Source organism: Equus asinus, chromosome 27, assembly GCF_041296235.1.
Source record: "Equus asinus isolate D_3611 breed Donkey chromosome 27, EquAss-T2T_v2, whole genome shotgun sequence".
NCBI lineage: Eukaryota > Metazoa > Chordata > Mammalia > Perissodactyla > Equidae > Equus > Equus asinus.
The window spans coordinates 2,106,910-2,134,048 of NC_091816.1; the positions used below are offsets into that span (position 1 = coordinate 2,106,910).

General features: G+C 40.0%; 1 protein-coding gene across 2 annotated transcripts in view; it reads right to left on the minus strand.

Moving 5' to 3' along the window:
* Positions 1-26,024, minus strand: part of POLB (DNA polymerase beta) — a 31,440-nt gene extending 5,416 nt beyond the window's left edge. The window contains exons 1-11 of one of the 2 annotated variants that reach the window (XM_014837786.3): positions 25,772-26,024; positions 25,396-25,453; positions 22,895-22,961; positions 12,493-12,567; positions 11,816-11,874; positions 10,300-10,349; positions 7,815-7,866; positions 5,921-5,975; positions 5,751-5,823; positions 3,099-3,169; positions 2,068-2,154 (exon numbers count right to left, since the gene is read on the minus strand). In XM_014837786.3, the coding sequence (XP_014693272.1) occupies positions 2,068-2,154; positions 3,099-3,169; positions 5,751-5,823; positions 5,921-5,975; positions 7,815-7,866; positions 10,300-10,349; positions 11,816-11,874; positions 12,493-12,567; positions 22,895-22,961; positions 25,396-25,453; positions 25,772-25,832 (708 nt within the window). In that variant the 5' untranslated portion in view covers positions 25,833-26,024. Of the gene's footprint in view, positions 1-2,067; positions 2,155-3,098; positions 3,170-5,750; positions 5,824-5,920; positions 5,976-7,814; positions 7,867-10,299; positions 10,350-11,815; positions 11,875-12,492; positions 12,568-12,970; positions 13,059-22,894; positions 22,962-25,395; positions 25,454-25,771 lie in introns of those variants that run through there. The other variant, XM_070500043.1, reaches the window with a different exon arrangement.
* Between the last annotated feature and the right edge of the window lie 1,115 nt (positions 26,025-27,139).

The following is a 27,139-nucleotide window of genomic DNA, read 5'->3' on the forward strand; positions in this document are numbered from 1 at the left end:
AGCAGCCACTAGGATGATGCAATTCCACTACTGTCAGCAACTCTTCATGTTCACATACTCCTGGCCACCCACCTTTCCTTTCAGGTTACACCCAGCCACAGCTTGTAATTTTTTCCTTGTATTCTTGTTAGCTGGGATACTACAGCATCTGTTGGTTTTTCCTCTGGATCTCCTTGAGCACAGCAGAATACTGTTCAGACTGTAAAAGAATGCTTCTGCTTTTGTATTGCATAAACACCTTCCTGGTTGCTAACTCTGAAAACAGCTGGTTCATTTCCCATTAGGGAGTCCCAGTGCCTTTCAAAGAGATGACTATTGGAGGAAGAGAGGCCAGAAGGGGTCCCCAGAATATGCCCAGACATACCAAAACACTTTGCTACTATGAAAAAAAATCCAACTTGTCTAACACATATTCTCTTTAGCATTTCATCTGACTGTTTCTTAAATGTAAGATTAATGCACATTCATTTTGAATGAATTAACATCAATCTAAATTTTACAAGGATGTTCATGGAGTACACACAAACCCTATTTTTAATAACATCTCCTGTGTGTATATATTTTTGGGCATAGAGTAAGAGCTCAAAATCTAAGAGATTCTGGAAGACAGATTTTAGATTTAATTCTAAACTAGAATTTTTATTTTTACCTTTCCTAAATTTCTTTTGAAAACATTGATAGTGTGACCAACTTAAGCAATACACTTTCATAGCCCATTAAAATCACTATGGTGAATTTAATGACATGATTTTTTTTTTGCGTGTATGATTAAATATACATAAAATTTACCATTTAAACCATTTCAAGTGTGCAGTTCTGTGGCATTAAGTAGATTCACACTGTTGGGCAACCATCACCACCATCCATCTCCAGAACTTTTTCATCTTTCCAAACTGAAATTCTATTCCCATTAAACACTAACTCCTCAATCCCCCCACCCAGGAACCACCATTCTACTTTCTGAATGACATGATATTTCAATTATCTATCTCAACCAGCTTCTATTTCTGGCTAAAACTACTGTCAAATCTATGCATGGAGACTCTTGCTAATTTTAGCACATCCAGTATCCAAAAGCACAGTTTTTTTCCTTTCAGTCACATAACTGGGGGGAAATGGAGGGACGGAGAAAAGGGGATCCAAATGATGTATTTAAGTGAGCAATGGGATACCGGTAAGCCTTTATTACCTTAGTCCTAGATTTCTAACTGCCTTCCTGTCAGTTTTTCTACAGGGCCACCTATTAATCTGTTTTTAATCCACTGCCATTTGTCTTGAATCTTCAAATCTTGTTCCCTAGGAAGACTATAGGATTTTCGCAGTTCCTCAGGATGGGTCTCGTGAAAATCTCTGCGAGTGTCCCCCCGTTAACTCCCCTACTTCTCATTTCACACAACGTGTTTCTTCCCCTGGGCGTTCTCTCACATACCCTGACTCCCTTTCTTTCTTTGGTCTTGGAATAGATTAATACTCTTGACACAGTTTTTTTTTTTAAGATTGGCACTTGAGCTAACATCTGTTGCCAATCTTGTTTCTTCTTCTTCTTCTGGCGCCCAAAGCCCCCCAGTCCACAGCTGTATATTCTAGTTGCAGGTCCTCCTGGCTGAGCTCTGTGGGATGCCGCCTCAGTGCAGCTTGATGAGCCAAGGAGTCCGCGCCCAGGATCTGCTCTGGCGAAACCCTGGGCTGCCGGAGCAGAGCGTGTGAACTGAACCCTTGGCCACAGGGCTAGCCCCCTCTTTAGACAATTCTAATCTCACTTACTAAAGAATTCTGAGTCAGAGAATATGAGCACATTTGCTATTTTCGGGAAAAACTTACTATGCGTCAAAGTCATAATTATCTATTCCAACGGCACATATTATTTATAAGTGGGGAATTTAAAACAAAATTCTTACTAAAATATTCTGAGACTAGCATCCTGCTGACCCTCCTTTTCTAAGGTCTCCTGGATAGCCTATTTATTGACTGTAACACTAAGCCACAGTGAGGTCACACGATCAGGATGGTTACTGAACCGTCTCCAAGGCTTTTTTTTCACATGTGAAAATTTAAACAAGTACTTACCATGAACTTTGTTTCACCTTTTGACAGAGTATCTGTAATAAAATGGACCTTCTGTAGCTGCTCCACAACACGATGCAACAGCTTTGGCTGCAGAATCACAATCGGGGAATAAGCAAAGAGCAGTCACTCGGTTACGGCAAGAAAACACTTTTGACACGAGTTTTCTGATTATCTGTGGAGAAATGCCTAGTTTTCCTATGTTCTGAGTATTTTTTTCTTCTAACAGAAAATTCATCTTATCAAATAAAAAATATTTTTAGAAACTGTTTTTCACCAATATCATGATACTCCCAAACATCTGTATGTATCTGTTTCATTAAATTAAAAAGATAGCTGCTTCATCTTTAAAAAGTAGACATTCCAAAATCAAAAAATGTTTGCCTGCATGGATTTTTCTAATAGAGGTAAAGTTTCTTAACACAAGATTTTTTAATAAAAAAATATTCCTTTAGGGGCTGGCCCAGTGGTGTAGTGGTTAAGTTCGAGTGCTCCTCTTTGGCGGCCCAGGGTTTGCAGGTTTGGATCCCGGGCGCAGATCTACACACTGCTCATCAAGCCATACTATGGCGGTGTCCCATATACAAAGTAGAGGAAGAGTGCACAGATTTTAGCTCAGGGACCATCTTCCTCAAGCAAAAAGAGGAGGATTGGCAACAGTTCTTAGCTTAGGGCCAATCTTCCTCACAAAAAAAAAGAAAAAGAAAAAAAACATTCTTTTAATGAAAACCTAAACATTACACTGGGTAGTTCTAAAATATCTACAATAGACAATAAAATAATTCTGAAATATTTTACTAAATCTCATCTCTTTCAAATGTTACATTGTCCTCTCAATTCCTTGTGGAAAAACGTGTATCCCTTTTAACAAATTTCTTTGCCTTTCACAGAATCCAATTAGTACAAAACACTTCAATTGACTTTTCAGAAGGATTAAAACAAAAACTCCTTCTGAAAATACCCAACTATCATTTAGAAAATGATACCCACTGCTGCGTAAGACTCATCACATTTAATTATAAACTCTGAGGTACCTGTTTGGTTGATTCAGAGGTAAAGCTTGGATGGGTCAGAAGAACATCCATGTCGCCGCTGGACTCTGCACCTGAGAGAAGAAAGACTGTGGAGGGGACTCTGCACATACACGGGCCACTTAGGCAGAGAGAGCCCAGGGGATGACACACATACAGGGCCTTACTTCTTAGAGCCTAACTTTCTATTTCACTGTGCTTCAGATTCAGAATTAGTTACAAGATTTCACTTTTCTGTCCAACTATTCAGGTATATTGAAGTAAACAGCAGAATCTGGGATAACAAAGTAACTGGCATTAGATATACAGTGCATACAATTGGTTAATTTAACGTATTAAAATGCACCTAAGTAACTACTCAATAATGAATAAAAAGAACATGTAAAATTAGCTTTAAAATACATCTATGAACACTATATATCCAAAACCCCCAAATTAAACAATATGCTCTAACTCTGTAAAGGTTAATCATAAAACTCATTTCAACTCCTTAGGCCTGAACTCATTTCACGAGCGTTGGTGAAAATTACTCTCACAGTGCCAGGGATAAGAACACAGCACTTTATAACGACTTAGGCTTTCGTTTTGACCCCCACTCTACAACAACCTAACTTCAGGTAGGTTGTATACAGCTGTTTAACCCTTTCGTTCACTACAGTACTATGAAATTTTGTCTCCATTTACGTGGCTTTTTCCCACTTTCAACGTCTTTTTCCAGTGCTGCAGATGAGGACTGCATACTCCTCTAGGCCTCAGTTTCCCTGTCTATGAACTACTAAAAACTACTGTGTAGGCCACTGTGCAACTAAGTAAGAACATATGCAAAACATCTATAATAGTGCTAGCACACAGCTGGCAGAAAATAATCCTGTTTATCTCCCTTCTTTGCATTTTTATAAGTACATATATATAAAACGTACTTTTGGTCACTGAAAATCTAGCAGTGTCTCTGGATCATTATCCTACACATCAATAATCTTTAAGGAGACACTTAAACATAAAGATGACTAGACTGAAGTTGCTGATCCCAGGACATTCATGGAGCTATTTCAACAGAGAAAATTTTATTGTCTTCTTTTTTCTCATTTCTTTCTACTAAAAGCTGAACATCTTTCACCATTCACTTACTACCAAAAATGTATTACGCCATCCATTTAAGAAACAAAAACAAACTACTTGAGCAAAAGAAGGGAGACAACTCAAGGGTCCATTAAGAGAGACCAGATAACTAAAGTATGGAACATCCACACAATGCTACAAAATGCTATAAAAAAGAAACAAGACGCTATTTACTGATGTCGAAAGATCTCCAGGATGTATTTTTAAGTGAAAAAAGTAAGGTGCAGTACTGTGTATATACCATGTTACCTTTGTAAAAGAAAGGGAGGGAGTGGAGGCAATCAAGAATGCATATTTATATTTATTTATATTTACATGCAGAAACATTGAAAGAATACACAAGAAAGTGGTTATCAATGGGACAGTGGTGGGAGGGAGTGGAAAAGAGTGAACAGGGATGAGGTAGAAGAAAGACTTCTTAGTGTGTCCCTTATTTATATTAAAACATGTAACCATATAACCTTCTGAACAAAGGTAAAAATGAAACAGAAATATATAAATCAAAAAGGTTATGATATACAACTGAGCATGCATTTGGCTTGCCGTGCACCAAAGTCTATGTTTTGAAAATATGGATTCTAAGGCCCCACCTAAAAATATCCTTATTTAGTAGGTTTGTAACAGGATTCAGCAATGCATATATTTTTAAAAATTTCCTAGGTATTTCTGGTGCATAGACAGACCTGAACAACTGGTTAACTTTTATTCTCTCATTTTGCAAATATGAAAAATAGGATGTGGAGAGACAGACTTACTTAAAATCAGACAGTGATAGCAGGTTTAGCCTCAGAACCTAAGTCTTTTGGCCCCAATTCAATGTTCTTTCTACTTATCAGCAATTACAAATTTAGTCCTTTTCTCTCCCCAACTCATTCTTAGAGCAGCTACCCAGAGAATTTCTGATAGCCCATCACCGCTTCCTAAGCAAAACTCCAGAGGTGGCCAGAGATATTGTCAGATATCTATCCCAAAAGTTTTAAAGAAAGTTTTTCTGTTCCAATTTTTAAAGTTAATATTTTTAAATTTATATTTCCCTTCTAAAATTTTGCCAGATAAGAGACTAGGATTGTGTGGGTCTCACTTTGCTTATATTTATTCACATAGTAAATCAAGATCTTCTGAAGAAACTCGTTGTTGTGAGAATTGGTTTTGAACTGGTGCTTCTGAGAACTTATTCTTAGATCCATTATGAAAAACTTAGGAAATGAAAAAAGTAAATTAAAAAAAATACTAACCACAGCTTCTCTAGCATCTAGCCAGACAACCACTACTAGGATTTTAACATACATAAAATTATTTTATAAATTGTATTAAAACTAGTCATTAAAATAGCATCGTATAATAAAATCTGGATGAATTTCATCAAATTTTTAATACATATTCCCATCCATAAACAAATAAACTTAGCTAATCCTACTGGGTCTTAGTACATCTATTAAGTAACACAAATTACACCTTGTGAATCCATGTTTTTCATATACATTAGGCAATTTTAACATCAAGGCATGAATAACCTAAGATTAGGAAGTATGTTACCTCTTCTGAAACTGCCACAGACTGTAGCAATGTATTCAGAATCCACTTTTTTAACTTCATTTAGTACAATATCCTAATAGAAGAAAAATTAAGTCAGTATTCTAAAAATGGTTTTTCACCAAGTGATATTCTCAATTCTCATCAAAGGATACAATTCAGCACACTCTTACTTGCATTTGTAACATCTCTTCACGAGGAATTCTTTTCTCAAAGTCCTCAAAATATCTATAAAGACAGAATAAGTAGACAGAAGGTTTCTTGTGAAATTTAAATCTTCTTTAAAACTTAAACTGCCTACCATATCAAGTGTCCTTATACCAGCAGATCATTCAAAAATCAAGACCAAAATTCATTAAGAAGACAACAGTAAAATTACGGAGTGGGGAAAGGTTTATTCCTTAACTCAGATCAAAATCCTTTAGTGTCATCCTTTGTGATATTCCAGATACTCCATCCATACTTATTCTAAATAAGCTTCACATTCACATTCCAAGAGTAAATAAATACATTTGTTAGTATGTTTGCAAGCTAGACTGCTCCCTACTGGCAAGTCAAGGGATTACATTTTATTGCTATTGAATCCTGCAAAATTATTATTTTGTGAATGAGCCCAGACAACATTATGTTGAGTAAAATAAGCCAGTCAGAAAAGATCACATATTGTATGATTTCATTTATATGAAACGTCCAGAACAGGCAAATCTATAGACACAGAAAGCAGATGAGTGGTTACCAGGGGCTAGAGGGAGGGAGAGGTGGTTGGAAAGAAATGGGGAGTGACTGCTAATGGGTTTGGGCTCTTTTTGGGATAATAAAAATGTTCTAAAATTGACTGTAATGATGGTTGTACTACTCTGTGAATATACTAAAAACCATTACATTGTACACTTTAATGGGTGAATTGTATGGTAAATGAATTATATGTCAATAAGGCTATTATAAAAATATTGTCTCAGTATGAAGGAAGATCTAAGGAGCCAGCCCTGACAGCCTAGTGGTTAAAGCTTGGCACACTCCACTTTGGTGGCCCAGGTTCGCTTCCTGGGCACAGAACCACACCACTTGCCTGTCAGTAACCATGCTGGGGTGGTGGCTCACGAAGAAAAACCAGAAGGACCCAGAATATACAACTATGTCTTGGGGCTTTGGGGAGGGGGAAAAAAAGAGAGAAGACTGGCAACAGATGTTACCTCAGGGCAAAAAAAAGAAAAAGAAAAAATAACATCCAAGAATGATAAAGCATCTGTTCAAAATACCAATTCTCACAACAACCAAGTTTTTCAGAAGATCTCTATTTACTATGTAAATGCAAGAAAAGTGAGAACTACACTATCCTGTCTCTTACTGGCTCTAAGTTTTGGTAAGGCAGCATAAGTTTAAAAATATTAACGGTAAGGAAGGCACCAGTAAGCAATCTCAGAAGGTTATTAGGACTGAGTCACCAACAAGACTGTTTAAGACTGGAGGATACATGCTTACGCATGCACATAGCTTATGCACCACCTACCGTAAATAATCAGTTAGAAAGGGGTTTCCAGACTGTATCTGGCACAAAAAATAATTACTGATGCTGACATACAACATGCTTACTAGTTATCCTACATTGTTATTTAGGTGTTTAGGGTTTTTTCTTTTCTTTTTTTTAATTTAGTGTTTCATGTTCATGTCCTATCTTCTCAGGTAGACTCTAAACTTCTTAAGAGCTACATTGAACCTCTTTATATCCTTACCCTAGACATACTGCAATGCTTTCTACAATGTAAGCACACAATCAACAGCTGCTGACTGACTGGTGCACTCACCTCTATGCATTTTAAGAGGAAGTTCCCTGCTAAAGTCAAGAGAATGAAGAAAATACTCAAAACAAGCAAACAAACTAGAAAGCAACAACAAACCGTGAATACAGGCATATCCTCTACAGGAGTCCACAACAAATTAGCATTTCTGAATAGGAAAATGGCTGTGTTCAGCTAAGTTGGAAGAATTATTATGGTGTATGGAAGAATAGCTATAAAAAATTTTACTTTCACATCTCAAATGTCAAAGGAAAATTAGCTGTCTTACTTAAGCCCAATTCGTTGATGATGGTTCAATTTGTCTTCATTTTTTCTGAGATCTGTATAGAAGATAAATAAATAAATAAATAATTTAAATATTATTGGGGAAAAAATGTTAAATTCAAAGATCCTTTTTACAAAGAACTACCTGGAAAATACAGTGAAATGACCTTGAAAAGACAACAGAAAAAAATTTCAGATATTAAGCATTAGATAAAAGTGACTTCTTCAAATCAATGTAGTAAAACCTAACAGTAGATCTCATGATCATTTTTATTTACTGAATCAACATTTCAATTATAGTTACATGGAATAGTAGATAAAACATACCAAGATCATACCAAATTTCACAAGGCTGCAAAAAGCAGCCTTATAAGAACCTATATTGGGGGCCGGCCCCATGGCCAAGTGGTTAAGTTCATGCGTTTGGCTTCAGTAGCTTGGGTTTCCGCTGGTTCGGATCCTGGGCAGGGACCTAGCACTGCTCACCAAGCCATGCTGAGGTGGTGTTCCACATGATAGAACTAGAAGCACCTACAACTAGAATACACAGCTCTTTGCAGGGGGGCTTTGGAGAGAAGAAGAAAAAAAAAGATTGGCAACAAACGTCAGGTGAGGGCCAATCTTAAAAAAAAAAAGAACCTATACTGCTTAATTTATGGTTAATAGCAGCAATAGTAACAACTTCTGAATTGATTATGATTAACTAAGTTCATTCATTCTGTTCATTTGTTCATTCACTCCTTCATTCAATTAGTATTTCTTGAGTATCAATTTGTGAAGGCCCTGTACTAAAAATCCTGTTGAGGGGCCACCCTGCGGCCAAGTGGTTAAGTTTGCGCGCTCTGCTTTGGCGGCCCAGGGTTTCACTAGTTCACATCTTGGGCGTGGACATGGCACCACTCATCAGGCCACGCTGAGGTGGTGTCCCACACAGCACAACCAGAGGGATCTACAACTAGAATATACAACTATGTAATGGGGGGCTTTGGGGAGAAGAAGAAAAAAAAAGACGACGAAGATTGGCAACAGATGTTAGTTCAGGTGACAATCTTTAAAAGAAAAGAAATTAAAAAAAAATCCTGTTGAAAGGAGAGGTATTGTCTTTATTTTTTAATTAAAAAACTGTCATATCATAACACCCTATCTTAAATCTAAAAGTGACTTAGTTCCATTTGAGTGTTCCTTTACTGGGCACGAGTACAGGAGTAAGCCTTGTTAAAGAAACAGCAGAAGACAAATATGCTTCAAACGCAATTCCTGCAGTCACCCTTATATTGACAAACAAATTCTCTCTGGAGATGCAAAGTGGAGAAAAATAAGCTTCTTTATGATACATGGAGCACATAATATTTCTCATAGTTGTGTGCACACAGAAAACACTAAAGTATGTGACTGAAAATGAAACAAATACTGAGTTTGTTATACAGATAGATATATTGATAGTTATATTACAAATATAATGTAAAAACCATTACAGTAGATCCTTGACACTCCCAAAGGATGGAACTGAATACCTTGGAAAAACAAATTCTTGACATCTTTAACCAATGTTTCACTCAGATAAACTATATATGCCACAAGCAGTAAAGCACAAATCCTCTGAGATGCAGATGTAGCAGAATTCATTCTCTAGCTATAAGACACACAAATTCTTAACTCAGTAATATTACTAATCCAGCATGCCTCTTAAGAGTCAGTTACTATTTTTAAGTACTTATTAGGTACCAAGCACTCTGCTAAGTGCTTCACATACATTATTGCATTAAATCATATGAGGCAGAAACTGTGATACCATTTCGTAGCTGAGAAATGGAAGCACCACAGTCATTCATTCTAATAAAGTGGTGGAGACGGGATTCAAACCCAGGTCAGTCTCTCAAACCTGTCCTCCTGACCATTTGGGTTGCTTACCACTAGTTGAATTCACAAGTATTAATCCCCAAATGCCACAGATGTACTGTAAAGAATCCATACATATAGTATACACCCTTGAAAAGTATGAAGAGATAAATTAGATTTAAAGGATTGCATATTAGGTTTAAAGAAAATGTTTTATACTTACTTGACTTAGGCTCTATTTTATCACTGACAGCAAAAATTCCTTCAATAAGCACTGGAAGCCCCTTACAGAATTTTTCTCAATAAATATAACTCGCATTTTAGGCTGAATGTGTAAGACTTTGTTGTCTAGAATTTTATTACAGAAACAAAGGCAATTTAAATCATCTAAAAATCTGCAAATGAAATCACTGACTTTAAGACAAGAAGTCACCTCTTGCTCTTCTTGATTTTCTTCTGAATTATAAACCAAACATGTCAAAGTGAGAACATAAACTATACTTTTTATCTATTCTCTTAGAGTTAAAAAGAAAATCTTATCATGTGTATCCACTAATTGAGAAAGAGTTTTTCAAGTTCTAGTTTGTTAGAGCATTAATGGTCCTTCAGAACCATATTTGACCTGGAATTAGTGACTTGTACGTACTCACCTTCTAACGTCTTAATTCCTTCGTCTACAAACTTCCTTGCAGCAGATGGACTACAAAGAAAGAAGAGCATTATCTCAATATCAAGTGAAATTCAAGATCCTTGTAACAAATAACCAGTTACATCTTCTCTTGTCAAACATAAACAGTTATTACTATTAAGCTAAACAGGACTTGTTAAAAATGTTGCATTTGATAATGTTCAATTTTATCCAAAGCAGAGAATTCTTGACACCTCAATCTAGGAAGACAACCATGAACTTGGACGTGAAAAAGACATCTAAGCAGCTAGGCGTCATAATACCCATGTCCTTTATCCATAAAACAGACATACAGGCACCTGAAAACTATTCATTCAACCAAATGAGATTTACTGAGGGCCTGTTGTGTGTCAGATACTCTTCTAGGTGCTGAAAACAGAGCAAGACTAAGGCAAATAAGAGCTCTGGTCTCACCTATTTACATTCCAGTGGGTAGAGAGAGACAATTAATAGATATATAAACAAATAAAAATATCAGGTAGATGAATTAAAATAGGGTAAAACGACAGAGTGGCTGGTTTAGATTGGGTGGTGAGGGAAGGCCCCAGAGATGACATCTAAACTGAGATTTTAATGACAAGAGCCTTTGTACAGAAACTGTATGGTACAGAAACTGAGGTTCACATCAGGAAGGCAATGAGGCATAGAAGAAATAGAGCTGAACTGGGAGTCAGGTGGTATGGGTTCTAATTCTGGCTCTGCCACAGCAATCTCACTTTCTGTACTCAGTTTCCTTGCCTGGAAAAAGAAGATAAGATAACACAAGTTCTCTAAAACAACTGCTAACATTTTATAATGGCCTTGGGTACCCAAGGAGTCATGCTCATTTTCAGTATACCAGATTTAAGAATTTAATATATTTTAGAATAACTTTCATCAAAATGTTGCCATTTAAAGGAACAATCATCCTACTTCTAAAAGAATGCCTCATTCTATAAAGATGAGAGTTAACTAAAGCATTACAGCCTTATTATTTCAATGTTAATCTTTACTTTGTCCAGTGTCAAAGAAGCCTCCTTTCATGCTAGCTCAAATCTTAAGATAAAGATTCCTTCATTAAAAAATATTTGAGTGCCTGTTCCAAATTCATATGCTAGGTGCTGTGGAAAAAAGCTTAAATGCTTAGATAAATATCATACTCAGAGAGGCAAAAAAGGCATAATCTGGAAAGACTGATAAAATGCACACAGAACAAGTGTTAGTGGAGCCAGAGGAAGGAGAGATTATTTCTGGCTGGGGCATCAGACCGGCGTCATGAAGGAGGTAACGTCTGCCTTGCACGGGGCTTTTAAAGTAGAGGCAGCATCTGAAGAACTGGCCTCAGACATATAAGATATGGAAGAGTGAACTCCATGGGCAAATGCACAGAGGTGGAAAGGTGGAAAGTTTTGAAGAGAAACATAAAGTACTTTAGTTTGGCTGACATAAAAAAATAAAACCAACCTTACTTCTGTGTCTGCTTAAAAAATAGTTCTTACCCAATGCCACTAACTCGAGTCAGGAAATTGATGGATGAACTCGTATCATCCTGCCGAATCTTTAAGAAAAGAAAAGGTCTAACAATGATTTAGGAATGCTTTGAGGACTCAAATGATCTTATTGGAAATAACACCAATCTGCTAAGAATCCCAAGGAGCCATCTACATTTGCCTAGATAACTCACACAGAAGTATTCAAATACCACTTCCATGGTTATAGGTGAATAACAGCAGATGAAGATGTCTCATCCCGAATTTATCCAATACTTTAAAAAGGCTTATTCATAAAATGAGAATTCATTCATAAAATGACACGTACTATCATCAGGGTGAAATAAAACCATAAAAATGCTTAGGAGAGCTTAAGCATTAAAATTCTAAAAGATAATCTTCTAGTCAAAGTTTATAATCTCCCTTCTGAATGGTACTGAAAATAAGGAGCAAGTTCTAGCATATATGCTAACAGTCTCTTAAAAGCCACACAAAATAAGCAAACATTTTATAGGAACAACATTCACATTTTTAAAACCAAAATATATAAAGCCATAAACTCCATTCTCTCTTCCTTCTGTCTCACTAGGGTGCATGACATCAGTCACCCTGCAATGCTGCCACAAGATAGTTGCCATCAAGGCAGACATTAATCAAATAAGCAAACAAATAAGTTAAAATTTTACCTTTTCCAGTTTACGCAATTTTCCAGTTGCTAAAAACTCATCAATCTTCTCAGCAATTTTTGTTCCTACTCCAGGCTACATAGAAAATTAAAAATATACAAATCATATAAATACAATATTTACCAAATCACTAAAAGATAAAGTCAAAAGTGGGAAATGAAAAACAAATGATCTTCACATGACCAGTTTTGAAACAAAGGTAACAGAAAATTGAGCCCCAGTAAAACTATATTCTCCCAAAGACAAAATTTTAAGTGACTGACAAAAGAGGAGCCCTAATAAAACAATTCTAAATGACTCTTGCTTTTTTAAAATTAAATTTTGTTGTAGAAAATTTAGAAAATATACAGTTGCATAAAGAAAAATACTAAAATCACTTGTTAATTTCATCACCCTGACAATTAAAATAACCTGTAACCTCATCACTTAACATCTGCTATATATTGACTCCTGTTTATATAAAAGCAGAGTTATGTACATTGTGAAAATTAATAAACAGAAACTTCATTAAATTGGAGTTGGGAAGCCAAAGGGGAAGCTCTTATGCCCTCCATCAATAGCAGAGCCCAACAGGAAGAAGACAGACTTCCTCTTCCTGACCACGAAGAAGCTCAGCCAAAGAGAGACTGACACAGCTCAGTCAAGCCACTGCAACTCCAACTCTTTGTGTACAACAGCACCCCCAACTTCCTCTTTCCCTCTATAAAAGAGTTTCTCCTCCCTTGCTGCTCTGGGACTTGCACATTCTCACCATGGTTGCAGACCCCAAATTGCAATTCTTTGCTGATCCCAAATAACCCCTTGTTGCTGGAGAAATAACTGGCTGTCTATTTGTTTAAGGTCAACATTTTGGCGGCCTGTGCAAGGATCCAAAGAAGGCTCCTAAGGACTCCGAGGCTGGTGAGCAAACAGGTGTGGCCCCACAACAGGGCCCACCGAGCACGCTGCTTTTCTTGCAGACCCAGGAACTTGACAGTGAGACTTTTTCCCCGATCCCAGCTTCTGCCCTCTTTGGGTTTGAGACTCTCTAGGCTTTATTTGAGATCTTTTTTTGCCCTGTGAAATTGTATTTATACTTTGTTTTACCAGGTACAATGTGGCATTTACTCTGTTTTCCAAGATCTATTTTAAGGCTTCATCCTCTTCTGGTTAAGGCCATGTTTGTCTGCCAGGTACTAGGGTACTAGGGTCGCACTTCAGCCTGACTCTTTGAATCAGGCTGTTACTTGGAATTATGCTAGCTTTCCACCCAATTCCTTTTGGAACCAGACTGTTTCTTCTGAAACTGTGCTAGCCATTGGTCCAACTTTTGGCTGTTTCACCGGAACTGTGCCAGTCCAGTTTTTGCCCTGACTCCTGGGAGCAGACTGTACCTTGGAACTGTGCAGATCGACCGTTGGTCTCATTTCACTTGGAAGTGGACCGTTCTTTGGAACTGCCTGATTCAACCTTTGGTCCACCTTACTGAAATCAGATTGTTCTGTTGGAAGTGGCTGGTATTAAGTCTGCAGGCTGTTTGAGCTGCGGAGCTGTTTGTTAATTATTTCTCTGCTCTAGAGAAAAACCTTCAAGAAATGAGATCCTGATTATCTAAATATTTTAAGGGTACTTCCCACAGGAAGCCCCGATGATGATTTTGTATTTAAAAACTTTGGTCATTCCTCATGCGCATTTCTAACTAAATGGACTGATTTAACCAAAAGTAATTTAGAATACCAATGGCCAACGTCGGGAACTTTTGAACTCCCCAAACTCACTTTCCTTAAAACCAAACTGAGGGGCCAGCACTGTGGCAGAGTGGTCAAGTTTGTGCACTCACTTTGGCAGCCCAGGGTTCAGTGGTTTGGATCCTGGGTGTGGACCTACACACCGCTCATCAAGCCACGCTGTGGCAGCATCCCACACAGAGAAACTATAATGACCTACAATTAGGACACACAACTATGTACTGGGGCTTTGGGGAGGAAAAAAAACATACACACAAAAAAACTCAAACTGAATAACCACAGCTCTGTAATTTCCAAAGCTGAATGGAATGCCTATTTCAATTGGTATTTTGAGGTTTCCAAATGTCACCAGGAGCCTAAAATTGCCTCTTGGCAAAATAAAACTTCAAGATCAATGGAGGCAAACAAAAGATTAAAGAAAGATAAAACGGCTTCCGAAGCCTCATATTCCTCTCGCCCACTCCTCACGCTCAGGCGCCCCTCCGGCATCCTCTTGCTCCCTCCCTTCCACACCCCTGCGCCTCCTCCATACCCTCAGGCCCCCACACTAACTCTCTCGCCAGACTTCCCCTTCTCCCTGAACCTCTCCTCACTCCCTCTTCCTTGGAACCTATCGGAAGCTGTCCCTTTAAAATTAAGCTTTCTAAGCATCCAAAGGCTAAACTCTTAATTTGTTATACTCCCTGGACTACAGCTGAACTGCAAACCATAGTTAAACATTTTCGAAAGGAACTGAAGATCCTCACCGATTTGCTGAGTCATTCAAACTTATCAACCCAGTTTCTCTCACTTATATCAGCTAGTTCATATGCTTGTCAGCGAAGGCCAGGCCCAGCATTGGATGAAAACCACTAACTGGAAAATCCTGAGAAGTCTCTAGAATTACAACCAGGAGATCAACTCGCTGACCTAGTGTATGATCAGGTTCAGGCAATCGCTAGACAACTTCCTCGGGCCATTCCTAGGGCTTTCCCAAAGCCTGCTGATTGGAACGCAACTCAGGCTCGTGCACAAAAACCTGATGAACCTGTTCATGACTATTACAATCGACTTCAGATTGTTTTTAAAGGAAACTCCGGTCTCCCTTAGAAGTTGGTTCCATCCAGGTAGCTTCTAATTCTATGTTGATTAACAGGCTGAAGCAGGACCTTTCCCTTCTGGTAAAAAGGACCAGGATGGAATGGGAACCTGTGTCCAATCCAGATTTGGTTAATCTGGCAAACCAACTGTCCCCCACTCCAGATGAGTCACCTAAAAGAGAGACTGCTAAAATTCTTAACCTTCAACTCCAGCAAATGAAGGCCCTTTAATGAAACGAAAAATCTCCTAGTTTCTGTTATTATTGCAAAGAGCCAGGACACTGGAAAAGAGATTGTTATAAATGCAAATGCTTCACGCACCTTCAGCCCTCTAACCAGCCTTTCCAATGTCCTCCAAATTCCCAATGACGGGCTCCAAGGAACTACAGGGGTTCTTCCCAATCCTCCCTCTTAAGTGGCTTGAAGAAACGTTTCTCCAGACTGGAGATGAATCTCTCTGCTAACTGACAAGAGAACCACACTCTTGGTGCTCAACTCCACTACTGTAAAGCAGCCCCCGCCTCGGAGCACTAAAACAGTTCAAAAAGTGGGAATTTCTAATAAACCTCGACCGGTTCCTCTCTGAACCTATTCCCTTTTGTTTAGGCCCTTTGAGAGAAACACACCCTTTTCTCCTTAGTTCCTCCACCCAATCCATCTTTTAGGCCAAGACTTCTTGGAAAAATATCATGCTGGAATTTCTCCTGAAAGGAGAAAATAATTCTAGAATTTGATAGTCATTATCAAAACAGCCAATCAGGTGAATTAAACAACGCTTTGACATCTTTCATTTGCTCTGTCTCTGATGGTACTAGAGTTCTATAAACATGGATCACTTGTCCCTATTGTATCAGCTACCATCCTCCTAAGGGGCCAAATCTCCAAGTGATATTGATAAAATTCACAGTGCACCTGCCATCAAGATTCAAACAGATTTCTCAAAAACCTTTCCCCAGAATTAATCAATACCCTATAAGTAAAGAAGCCCTTCAAAGAATAAAGCCCATAATAGAGGATTACAAGGCTCAAGGCCTCACTATCCCTGTACTAGTTCCTACAATACTCCATTTTATCTGTGAGGAAAAACCAAGGGCCAAAGGTAAAGGTGTGTCCAGGATCTCCAAGCAATAAACAACCCTGTTATCCCTTGACACCCTATTGTTCCCAACCCTCACATGCTACTAACATCTGTTCCCACTGGAAGCAAATTCTTTACGGTAATTGATTTATGCAGTGCATCCTTTAGTATTCCAGTTGATGAAGCTAGCCAATACCTTTTTGCCTTCACTTTGGAAGGAAAACAATTCATCTGGACAGTAATGCTTTACATTTTTACTGAGAGCCCTTGTTTCTCAGAAAATCCTGAAGGCTGATCTGGATGATACAAAGTTTCCTAAGGGCTCTACTGTGTTGCAGTATGTGGATGATTTGCTTCTTTGCTCTCCCTCCCAAGTCTCCTCACAGGAAGACAGCATCCACTTGCGAAAGCTTTTAGACTTAAAGGCACATAAGGTCACCAAGGAGAAACTGCGGTTTGCCCAAATCCAAGTTCAATATTTAGGGCATCTGATATCAGAACGAGGGCTACACTAGATCCAGATAGGATTCATGGTGCCCTGAGTTTCCCAAAACGCAAAACTAAGCATCTGCTGCATGGTTTTCTCGGGCTATTTGGATTCCAATTTTCTCTTTTATGGCCAATTCAAAGAACCACCACCTCAATCCAATTTTATGGGAACTGGACAACACAGCCTTTAAGGCCTTAAAGTTTGATGAACCCACCTGCCCTTGGACATTCAATTATCAGATTCCCTTTTTCCTATTTGTATATCAACAGGAAGGGAATGCCTTTGGGGTATGCACCCAAAACACAGGGACTAGCATCAACTCACAGGGCATTCTAGCCAGCAACAGGCCCCTGTGGCACAGGGATACCCACTTTGCCTCAGAGTCATTGCTGCCACCGCCCTTTTGGTTAAGGCCAAGAAATTGTTGTGGGATGCCCTTTAACCATTATTGTAGTACTTCTCATGCAGTAGAAGCCCTACTGAATTCTCATCACACTCAACATACTTGTCAGCCACCTCACCTCCTACGATATCCTTTTGTTAACTGCTCCTCACGTAACTCTTTCAAGCTGTAATGACCTTAATCCTGCTACTCTTCTCCCCTTTGTTGCCAATGAAGTCCCTCACGACCGCTTAACGCTGACGGATCCCCTCCTGACCCCTCCTGATGATCTGCAGGAGACCCCTCTGGGTAATGCCGACTTCTCATGGTTCACTGACGGTTCTCCTTTAAAGGGTGACCATGGCAAACACTGTGCTGGGTATGCTACTGCCACTCCTTTTGATGTCACTGAGGCAGCAGCTTTACCTATGGCTAATTCAGCCCAACAGGCTGAATTCTGCGCTCTGACACAGGCTTGTACTTTAGCCAAAGGCAACACTGCCAACATTTATACTGAGAGTAGACACGACTTCAGATTAGCTCATGATTTTGGAACGTTCTGGAAGCAACGTGGCTTCCTTGTTTCCAGCAGCAATAAAATAAAAAATGGCCCCTGTGTTCCGGAATTATTAGATGCTATACTTTTACCTCCCGCTTTAGCTATTAATAAGATTCTGGGGCATTCTAAACTTGACTCTCTGGAAGCTAAAGGAAATCACCTTGCTGACATTTCCACAAGAAACGCAGTAAAGGAACCAACAGCAGCCAAAGGGATATTTCCCCAAATGATAAGTTAGAAAAACTGGCTAGAGAAGCCCAGGAATTGGGTTCAGAAAGGGAAAACAAGATTGGAAATTCAAGTTATTGGTTTGATTAAAAGACAAAGCTCTCCAACAACCCAGTCCTAGCAGAGACTCTACAATTCCCGCTCCTAACCACTGTACAGACAAAACCATTGGTCTACTGAAAAAATGACAGCACTCATGAATCAGTATTGGTGGGGAAATATGAACAAGGCCGCAAAAAATGCCTACCCGACTTGTCCAAAATACAATCCAGAGAAGCCTGTTCATAACGGCTCCCAGATATTTTAAACTGCCTAATGGACCATTCAAGGTTTGGCAAATGGATTTCATACAGCTTCCCCCATCTCATGGAGATAAATATGCTTTAGTCCTGGTCTGCATGTTTTCTCGCTGGACTGAAGGCTTCCCTTGCAGACAGGCACCGCCTCTTCGGCAGCTGAAGTCTTTCTGGAAAGGATTATCCCACCCGGGGAACTCCTCTCAGGCTTCACGGTGATCGTGGAACCCATTTTACCAGGGAGGGACTTCAACAAGTCTGCACTGTTTGGCCGATTTCACAACACTTTCACTTTCACTGAACTTACCACCTTCAATCCTCTGGTTTAGTCAAATGCACCAACGGCATCATTAAGACTCAACTGGCATAATTTGTAGAGACCCTCCAGACGCCTTGGCCAAAAGCATTGCCGTTGGTCCTTCTAAATCTCAGATCCACCCCCTCTGGAACTCACAAACTCTCGCCCTTAGAGATAATCACAGGACGCCCAATGCGCTTGGCTCCTGCCTCTTTTGACCCACAGGCTGATAAAGGAGCTACACTCCAGTACGGCAAAGGCCTAACGGCTTCTATTAAAAGTAACCATGCTCTGGTGGAGCAGTCTTTCACAGCGCACTCCAGCGAGACGAAGACCTTCAAATCACACCTTGCAACCTGGAGATTCTGTCTATTGGAAAAGACACCTCCAGAAGGACTCTCTTCAACCTCGCTGGAAAGGCGCCTGTCAGGTGCTGTTACTAACCCTTGTGCTGCCAAACTCCAGGGCCAAGACTCTTGGATTCATGTGACACACCTAAAGAAGGCACCAAGCCCTGACTTGACCTGCACATCATCTGGTGACTTAAAAGCAAAGATTTCCTGGAATTGAAGCAGATGACGTCTGTTAGACAGCTTTCCCAAGACGTCCAGACCAGGCCTGCTGGAAGTTTGTCTGCCAAACCTTTGACGATGACTTAAGGCTTCAAATGATCTCCCACGCCTACGACAGTAACACATGGACTTTAGAAAAGAGAAATGCCTGAGAGCTCCCCCTTCTACCCCTCCTTGTTACCTGAAGGTGACCTCAATAGGTTTCCAATCTGTGCAGTTTCCCTCTGACATGGGCCACCATACTCAGGAAAGGTCCTTCCTGGCATTAAGGGACAAAAGGCTGCTGAAATAGGGAAAACCTAGCTTGATGAGTGATGATTTCAGAGAAAGATCTCTATGAAAAGGGGAAATTGGAAATTAATAAATAGAAACCTCATTAAACTGGAGTTGAAAGGCCAAAAGGGGGAGCTCTCATGCCCTACATTGATAGCAGAGCTCAAAAGGAAAAAGAAAGACTTCCTCTTCTAACCAGCAAGCTCAGCCAATGAGAGACTGTCACAACTCAACCAATGAAAAGCTACTACAACTCAAACTCTGTTTACAATAGCCTTCCAACTTCCTCCTCCCCTCTATAAAAGAGTTTCTCTTCCCTTGATGCTCAGGGACTTGCCCCTGGCTCACCATGGTTGCAGACCCTGAATTGCAATTCTCTGCTGATCTTGAATAAACTCATTTGTGCTGGAAAAATAACTGGCTGTCTATTTGTTTAAGGTCAACAATATGTGTATATATACATATACATATATATATATATATATATATATATGTATATATACACACACACACACATACTTTTTTCTTACAAAACCAGAATTGTACTGCATTGCAAAGTGTTTTTTAACTTAAAAATATGTCTCAAACAAATTTCCATAACAGTAAATACAACTACAATATCTTTAATGGCTGCATAGTATATCATTGTATGAATGTATCATAATTTACTTAAATATCCTATAGGAGAACATTTAGATGGCTGCCAATTTTTGACATTATAACAATGCTATGATGAACTTTCTCTAGAACAGATGTTCTCAAGCTTTGCAGACATCAGCATTGCCTGTGGGATGTGTTAAAGTCCCACCCCAGAGTTTCTGATTCAATAGGTTGCAAGTCTAACAAGTTTCCAGGTGCTGCTGCTGCTGGTCTAGGTAGCACACTTTGAGAAGCACTGCTCTAAAACTGCACAGTCTAATATGGTAGCCAACAACCACATGTTACCATTTAAGTTTACATTAGTTAAAATTAAAAATCCCTCAGTCACACTAGCCACATTTCAAGAGCTCAACAGCAAAATGTGGCTCACGTTTACCGTACTGGATGGCACTGCTCTAGAATACAAGCTCTAAGAGAGCAGAGATCCTGTCTTTTCTCTACTTTATCCCTAGCATCTGGTGAATACCTGGCATAGAGGTGCTCAAAAAGAATGTATCCTTGTATACACATATCTCTATTGGTTTCCTTAGGATAAACTCCTCAACGTGGAATTGCTGGAACAAAGGATATATACATCTTGTCAACATTCTGCCACGCTATCCTTCAGAAAGGCTGTAAACAACCAACACTTTGATCAGCAGTACAGAAGTGTCTTTTTCCACATCTTTATCCACAGTGCACATTATATTTCATAATTCAATAGGCACTATACAGCATCTTGTTTTAATCTGCAACTCTGATTACTAGTGAAGTAGAACTTTCTTTAATGTTTATTGGCCCTTTTTAGTTAAACGTTCAACATGCATAACAACATGTGTGCCAGTTATTTCCTACTGTCTCTTAGGCCCAAGTTCACCCTTCTATATTCTTGATTTATTTAATGTTTAATAAGTGTCCCAAAACTACTGCATGCATATTCAAGTTTTGAAAGTAGCAATTACCAGATAGAAATGAACAAAAGATTTAGAAAGCAGAATAGATTAGAAAAGGGGACCTGCTTAGGTTTCTCATTTCCTCTGTCAGAAGATACACACTGACCTAAAGCAGTGTAGGCCCAGGCTATTTTCTACACCTAACATTAAGGAATAAAAGGCAAAACACTCTGGAAATTTCAGATTTCTAGAATTATTGAGAAGCACTCATCACCAGAGAGTAGGTCTGTAATTCTTAAAATAATAGTGAAAAGGAATAATAAGATATTTTCATATTAAGTCCTGTCTTATAAGGAATTTTGGATACATCTGTGTTCTTTCTAGGGAAATACCATAAGCTCAGATTCGGGATGAAGTGCATTAGAGCTTGTCAGAAGTTTGCCTCTAATAAATGAGCAGGTTATTTACAATGAACATAAAAAAGGAAATTCAACAGGGATAAAAGGGGAACAGAATGGATGCAGAAGTGGCTCCAGAGGTTAACACTGGGTCAGTTCACCAAGATAGAAACTCAGAATTGAAGTCTAGTGTATTTATAACTTGCTTGGCTAGTCTATTGGGGGAGGATATACTGATGTTGAGAACTGTTTATTGCACAAAGGATTTAAACCCTATATACACAGCACAGCATAACTTGTAGTGAATAATAAATTCAAGTGAAGATGTGGCACATGATTAATATGGATAATTTGTCACTCAGTCATAAGATGTACAAGATTTATGGTAATAAATTCTGGAAATTCTGGACTCTGGAAAGTGAAAATGTAAGGACAGTTATGGTTCATACTCTGAAGGTTCTCACAAGAAAATTAAGCACAATCAAATATTAATACCTAAATTCTAGAGGGCTTTTGTGAAGCACAAATGGGTAAAGAACAGAAGAAGGTGATAACTATCAGGACCTGGACTAATCAAAATCCACGTAAGTTTGACATCTTTAACAAAAGATGAAAAAGACATGGTCCTTAATTTTGAGGAACTTGGAATTGTTAGTGAGATTTAGAACAATCTGAATATCAATAGGTAGATTTTCCTAGGATATTCTTAGCAATGTTAATACAAATTACCAAGAGATGTGACCCTCTACAAACTGTGACACTACTAGCACACAGGACTTCAGAGAAATTACAGAGAACAGGGCTAAATGCCATAATATACAAAGGAGCTTTAGTAGATATCTCTTTGGGAATACTAACTCTCACTAACTCACCTAAGTTTCTATACCTGGCCATCAGGAAAAAAACAGCTGGGGATCAGACATGCTAGTACAACTCTGTCACCATACCCTTCTTGAGGACTAACACTCAAGCTGAAATTCACTGTGAGGGTGAGTACATATATATACAGCAACGTAGAGGAAGAAAACTGTAATTGCATATATTTAAAAAAATTTTAATCTACCCCCTCCCCCAATAAAAACATTTTGAGCTTGAAAAAGTATGCTTGAAACAGCCTTAATATTATTTCAAGAAATCAGGAGCAGGGAAATCCTGTGTGGGTCAAGGCAGCTTCAGAGAAGCAAATTTAGTTTCATGGGAACCCATCAAATGTGTGGATTCTTGGGGCCGGCCCACGGCCAATGGTTAAGTTTGCGTGCTCCGCTTTGGTAGCCCAGCGTTTCGCCGGTTCGGATCCTGGGCACAGACATGGCACCGCTCATCGAGCCACGCTGAGGTGGCATCCCACATGCCACAACTAGAAGGACCCACAACTAAAAATACACAACTATGTACCGGGGGGCTTTGGGAGAAAAAGGAAAAATAAAATCTTAATAAATAGATAAATAAAAATGTGTGGATTCTTCAATCAACCTGCTCACTAAACTTACCAATTTCTTAGCTTCCGCTCCACTCTTTATTTTGTGTGGGTATTTTGCTATCACAGATGCTGCTTTTCTAAAGGAACAAAAAAAGGGAAAATCAATGAGAAATCCAGCGAGGTCTTAATTTTTCTTAAACTGGAATACACATACAAGCAAATATGCAGCTTAAACTTTCACCAAGACAACTAATTTTCCACACCCATGTAAAACTTAAAAATTCAAATAAGCTGACAGACCACCCTCATTTCTAACTTTTAGAAGTACCTTGAAATCCTTACACTTGCAGATAATGTGATTTTAACTATATACGTAAAACTAGGGAAATTCAGGAAACTAGTAGCCTTTCCTTTTTGGGATTAAGTGGAAAATATCATTGGGCCTTTTTTGTTTTAATAGTTTTTAGAAGCTGTTCATAATTCTCTTTCATAAAAATGTGTCACCTAGTAGCATTTGAACTACTAGATGCCAAATTGGCTTAGGGATGGCTATTTTTAAATCCGTGGTTTCCCTGCATTCCCCTATGTTCTGGGGTTGAGGGGCGGTCTTCTTTTTAGAAGTGGTTCTCTCAGTTCTCCTTTCTTTCCATTGCTCTCATTTCAGTTCCGCATAAAGCAGTGACCTGTGATTCTCGTCCATCTCCACACATCCAGCTCAGTAATCTGGTGGCAGATTGGGTACACCTTAGGAGCTCACTGACGGTATCCTGTCTATAATTTCAATGTTAAATGTAGTTTAGCAGTGATGGTGATAAAAAGTAACAGTACATCTAAGTCTAAGGCATAAATACTGGATAGTCTTTGGATCCTTGGTTTTTCATTCTATTCTAGCACAAATAAACCTTTAGATTTGGATTTCAACTTCTCTATTAGGATATTACTGATGATGAGTCTGGAAAGGTAGGTTGAGGGCAGTCTGTAGAGGGAATTGTTTCATCAAAGGCAGTAGTTCCAGATAATTGGTACTATGGGACAAAGCCTGAAAGGGAAGAATTAGACCATGAAAGCCCTTTTGTATGCCACAATGAAGCTGGGCTTTATCAAGATAAAGAGGAAATATTTAATTAGCTGATATTGAAGAATGACAATATCAGGTAACTATTTTCAAAAGAATCCTTTGGCCACAATCAAGAGAGATGTATACTGGGGTGGGAGGAGCATGCAGGGGCGGCAGGGCAACGCCTGCTTTTCTAGACCCTATCCCATAACCAAACTGAATTATTGACTTCCTAGAAAATGTTATGTCCCTTCATGTATCAGTGCCTTGGCACATTTTGCTTCCTTTCTCTAGATTGTTCTTCTTCTCACTAATTCCCTGATGGGCTCCTTCAAAACTAAACATCTCCTCTCTGAAGCCTGCTGTGACTCAAATACAATATAAGGTTGAATCACTCTCTGATTTCTAGACCCTCAAATGTGTGGATGATAGTACAATTATTTTACACAGGAAGTCAAAGGAGGTAAGGAAAAGAGAGAGTGTAATCAGTTTTGAATTATGTTGAGTGGGAAGGGGAGGGAGTTTTGAAAGAGTAGAGATAAAGGTAATATAGGCCTAAATGTGAAGAAATCTAGAGAAAAGTCCAATGAGATAGAGATTTGGAGTCACTGACATAACTGGTATCCAAAGCCAAGAATGGTAAGATTGCCAGGGAAAGCACGAAAGTGAGAAAAGAGGGCTATGGGCAAACCTCTGGGAAGCACCAACACAAAAAGATAATTTAGAAGAGGTGAAAGAATTGGAGGTTGTGCATCCCGGAAGTCAACAGTAAGACCCGAATGGAATGAGGTGGTGGTGAATGCCACTGAGAGTCCAGTAAGATGGGATGTAGCTGAGAGCATTTTCAGAAGAATGGCAGGTTGGCAACTATACTGCAATGAGACAAGGAATGACTTGGGATGAAGAAATCCAGGCAAGAAACACAGATTATTCAAGAAGGATAACTGTAAAGTGGAGGAAAGACATAAGGTGCTAGCTGGAGGGTGGAGGAAAGTCAAGAAGATTGCTTTACTTTGCTTTTAAGAACTGCAGGACTTGGGTGTGTTTATAGGCTAAGGAGCAGAAGCAGGGGAATATGGCAACAATGGCTAGGATAAGGCTCCTGGTGAGATGAACAAGAACCCGATCCAAAAACGTGACAGGATCAGCCACAGACCAACCAGCTGGAAAGCCCTCATTTCTTGAATCACATCTATTTGACAGCACGGACTTCATCCACTGTCTTTCATTATGGCTTAAAATCGTACTGCATTTTCAGTAATTCACGTCTGATGAGAGGAAAATACATATCAGCCTATTTTCAATCAGAATTGGGAACTGCTCAGGATTGATCCTACACAGCTCTGCCCAAATTCTCCCAGAAATGCCGCAGAAAGGTACCACTAGAGTCAATACCCTCAGTTCCTGGTTTTTCCTCCTCTTGCAGATGGTCCAAATATCCACTGGACCCTCAGCCCTGTTAACTGCCACACGTCCCAGAACGCATGCTACCAGAGCATGCTGCACCGTCCCACCTGTAAGCATTGTACTTGTGGATTGCCTGGTTCACGTTCTTCTCAAAGTTTGCGAGTTCTGAAAAGGTAACAAGAGGCTCAGGTGAACAAGAACCACGAGCAAACAAATGAGAACTGAGTTTCCCGGAAAGCGGACGAAACAGCCTCTCAGCGGACAGTGACCCCCGGCTTCTACACGGGCCAGGCCAGGCGGTGACCCGAGTGACCAGCAGGACTGACAATCAGCCACTGGCGCCGAAGGAAGATCCGCACGGAAGACTCCCCGCTGCGAGGGGCCGAGCCCATCCCCTGGGCGGTCGGGCCGCGAGAAGGAAGGGAAGGAGATGGGGTGGGAGGAAAGGAGAAGGAAGCCGGCGGCGCCCGGCCCGGGGCTGACCTGTGAGCATGTCGGTGATTCCCTCGTTGAGAGTCTCCTGTGGCGCCTTCCGTTTGCTCATGGTGGCCTGCGCCTGAGGGCCGCAGAGGGCTCAGGGCCAGGGACTGGCCCCCTCTCCCAGCTCTAAGGTGGGACCGGGACCCGAAGAGGGCGTAGCACCCACCCACCCGGCAAAGCCGGCGCGACGCGCGGAACAATGGCTGCCTCTGACAGGAGGCGCGGCGCGCGGCGCGCTGGTGACGTCACGCGGGGCGGGGCCGGGCGGGGCTGGGCGGGGCCGGGGCGGCGCTCCCCTAGCGAACAAGAAAAGCAAACCTGGAGGGTGGGGCAGAGTGAGGAAGGAACCCGGCCGGAACTCGGACTTGGCAGGGGGCAGAGGGACGCCTCAGGACCACACCCCGTGGGGTTCCTCTGGGAAGACCAGGATTCTTAGCCTAAGACATTATGTCTGTTTTCCCACCCGGTACGCTTCTCGGCACTCCTCTCCCTAGAAGGGGGAAAAGAGGAGTCCGATTTTGACTCTGATGTCAGAACTTCAGATGGTGGAGTATATAAGATGGTGAGGCTGGGGACAGGATACTGAAGACTGCTCTCATGCACGTATCGTATCTGCACAATAATAGTTACTGAGTACGTGACGTATTTTATACGTGACACGAGGCAACCCCGGCGTCATAGTTACTGTCAAAACTTTCAGTAAGAGTGTGGTGCGGTCCACACTGCGGCGGACGTCTGCACTAGGGTGCGCAGGAGCCTGGGATGAAACAAGCTGACAACAGCAGAGCCCCCCATATAAAACTTTTTAGCAGATATGGCAACCAATGTCGAAAGATACTTTATTTTTTATTCCCCTGCCTTTTGCGGTAGGAGCCAAAGTGAAAAAACCACTAGGAAGGGAGAAGGGCTCAACCTAGATTCTGAGCAATGAAATTATCATTATAATATGATGACCTTTAGCTGACGAATTTACAGTTCTGCTTGAGAAATGGAAATGTGACATCAGCAATATTTTATTTTACAAATGTAACTCCTAGGGTTCGTACTGAACCGCTAATTCCAGGCAATTGCTTTGTGTGTAAATAAAATTCAAAGCTTATTATAAAATGATACATAGTTGCTGTTGAAAAATGTATTAAAGGAGAAAAGAAAATGAAAATCAATGATCATCTCACCATCCAGCTTAACCACTGTTAATTTGAGGGGACATATACTTCCAGCCTTCTAATCCTGTCCTTTTAAAGTTTCCACTATTTTTCTTTCTTTCCTTCTTTTATTTGGTGAGGAAGATTGGCCTTGAGCTAACATTCATTGCCAGTCCTCCTCTTTTTGTCTTTGAGGAAGATTAGCCCTGAGCTAACATCCATTCTA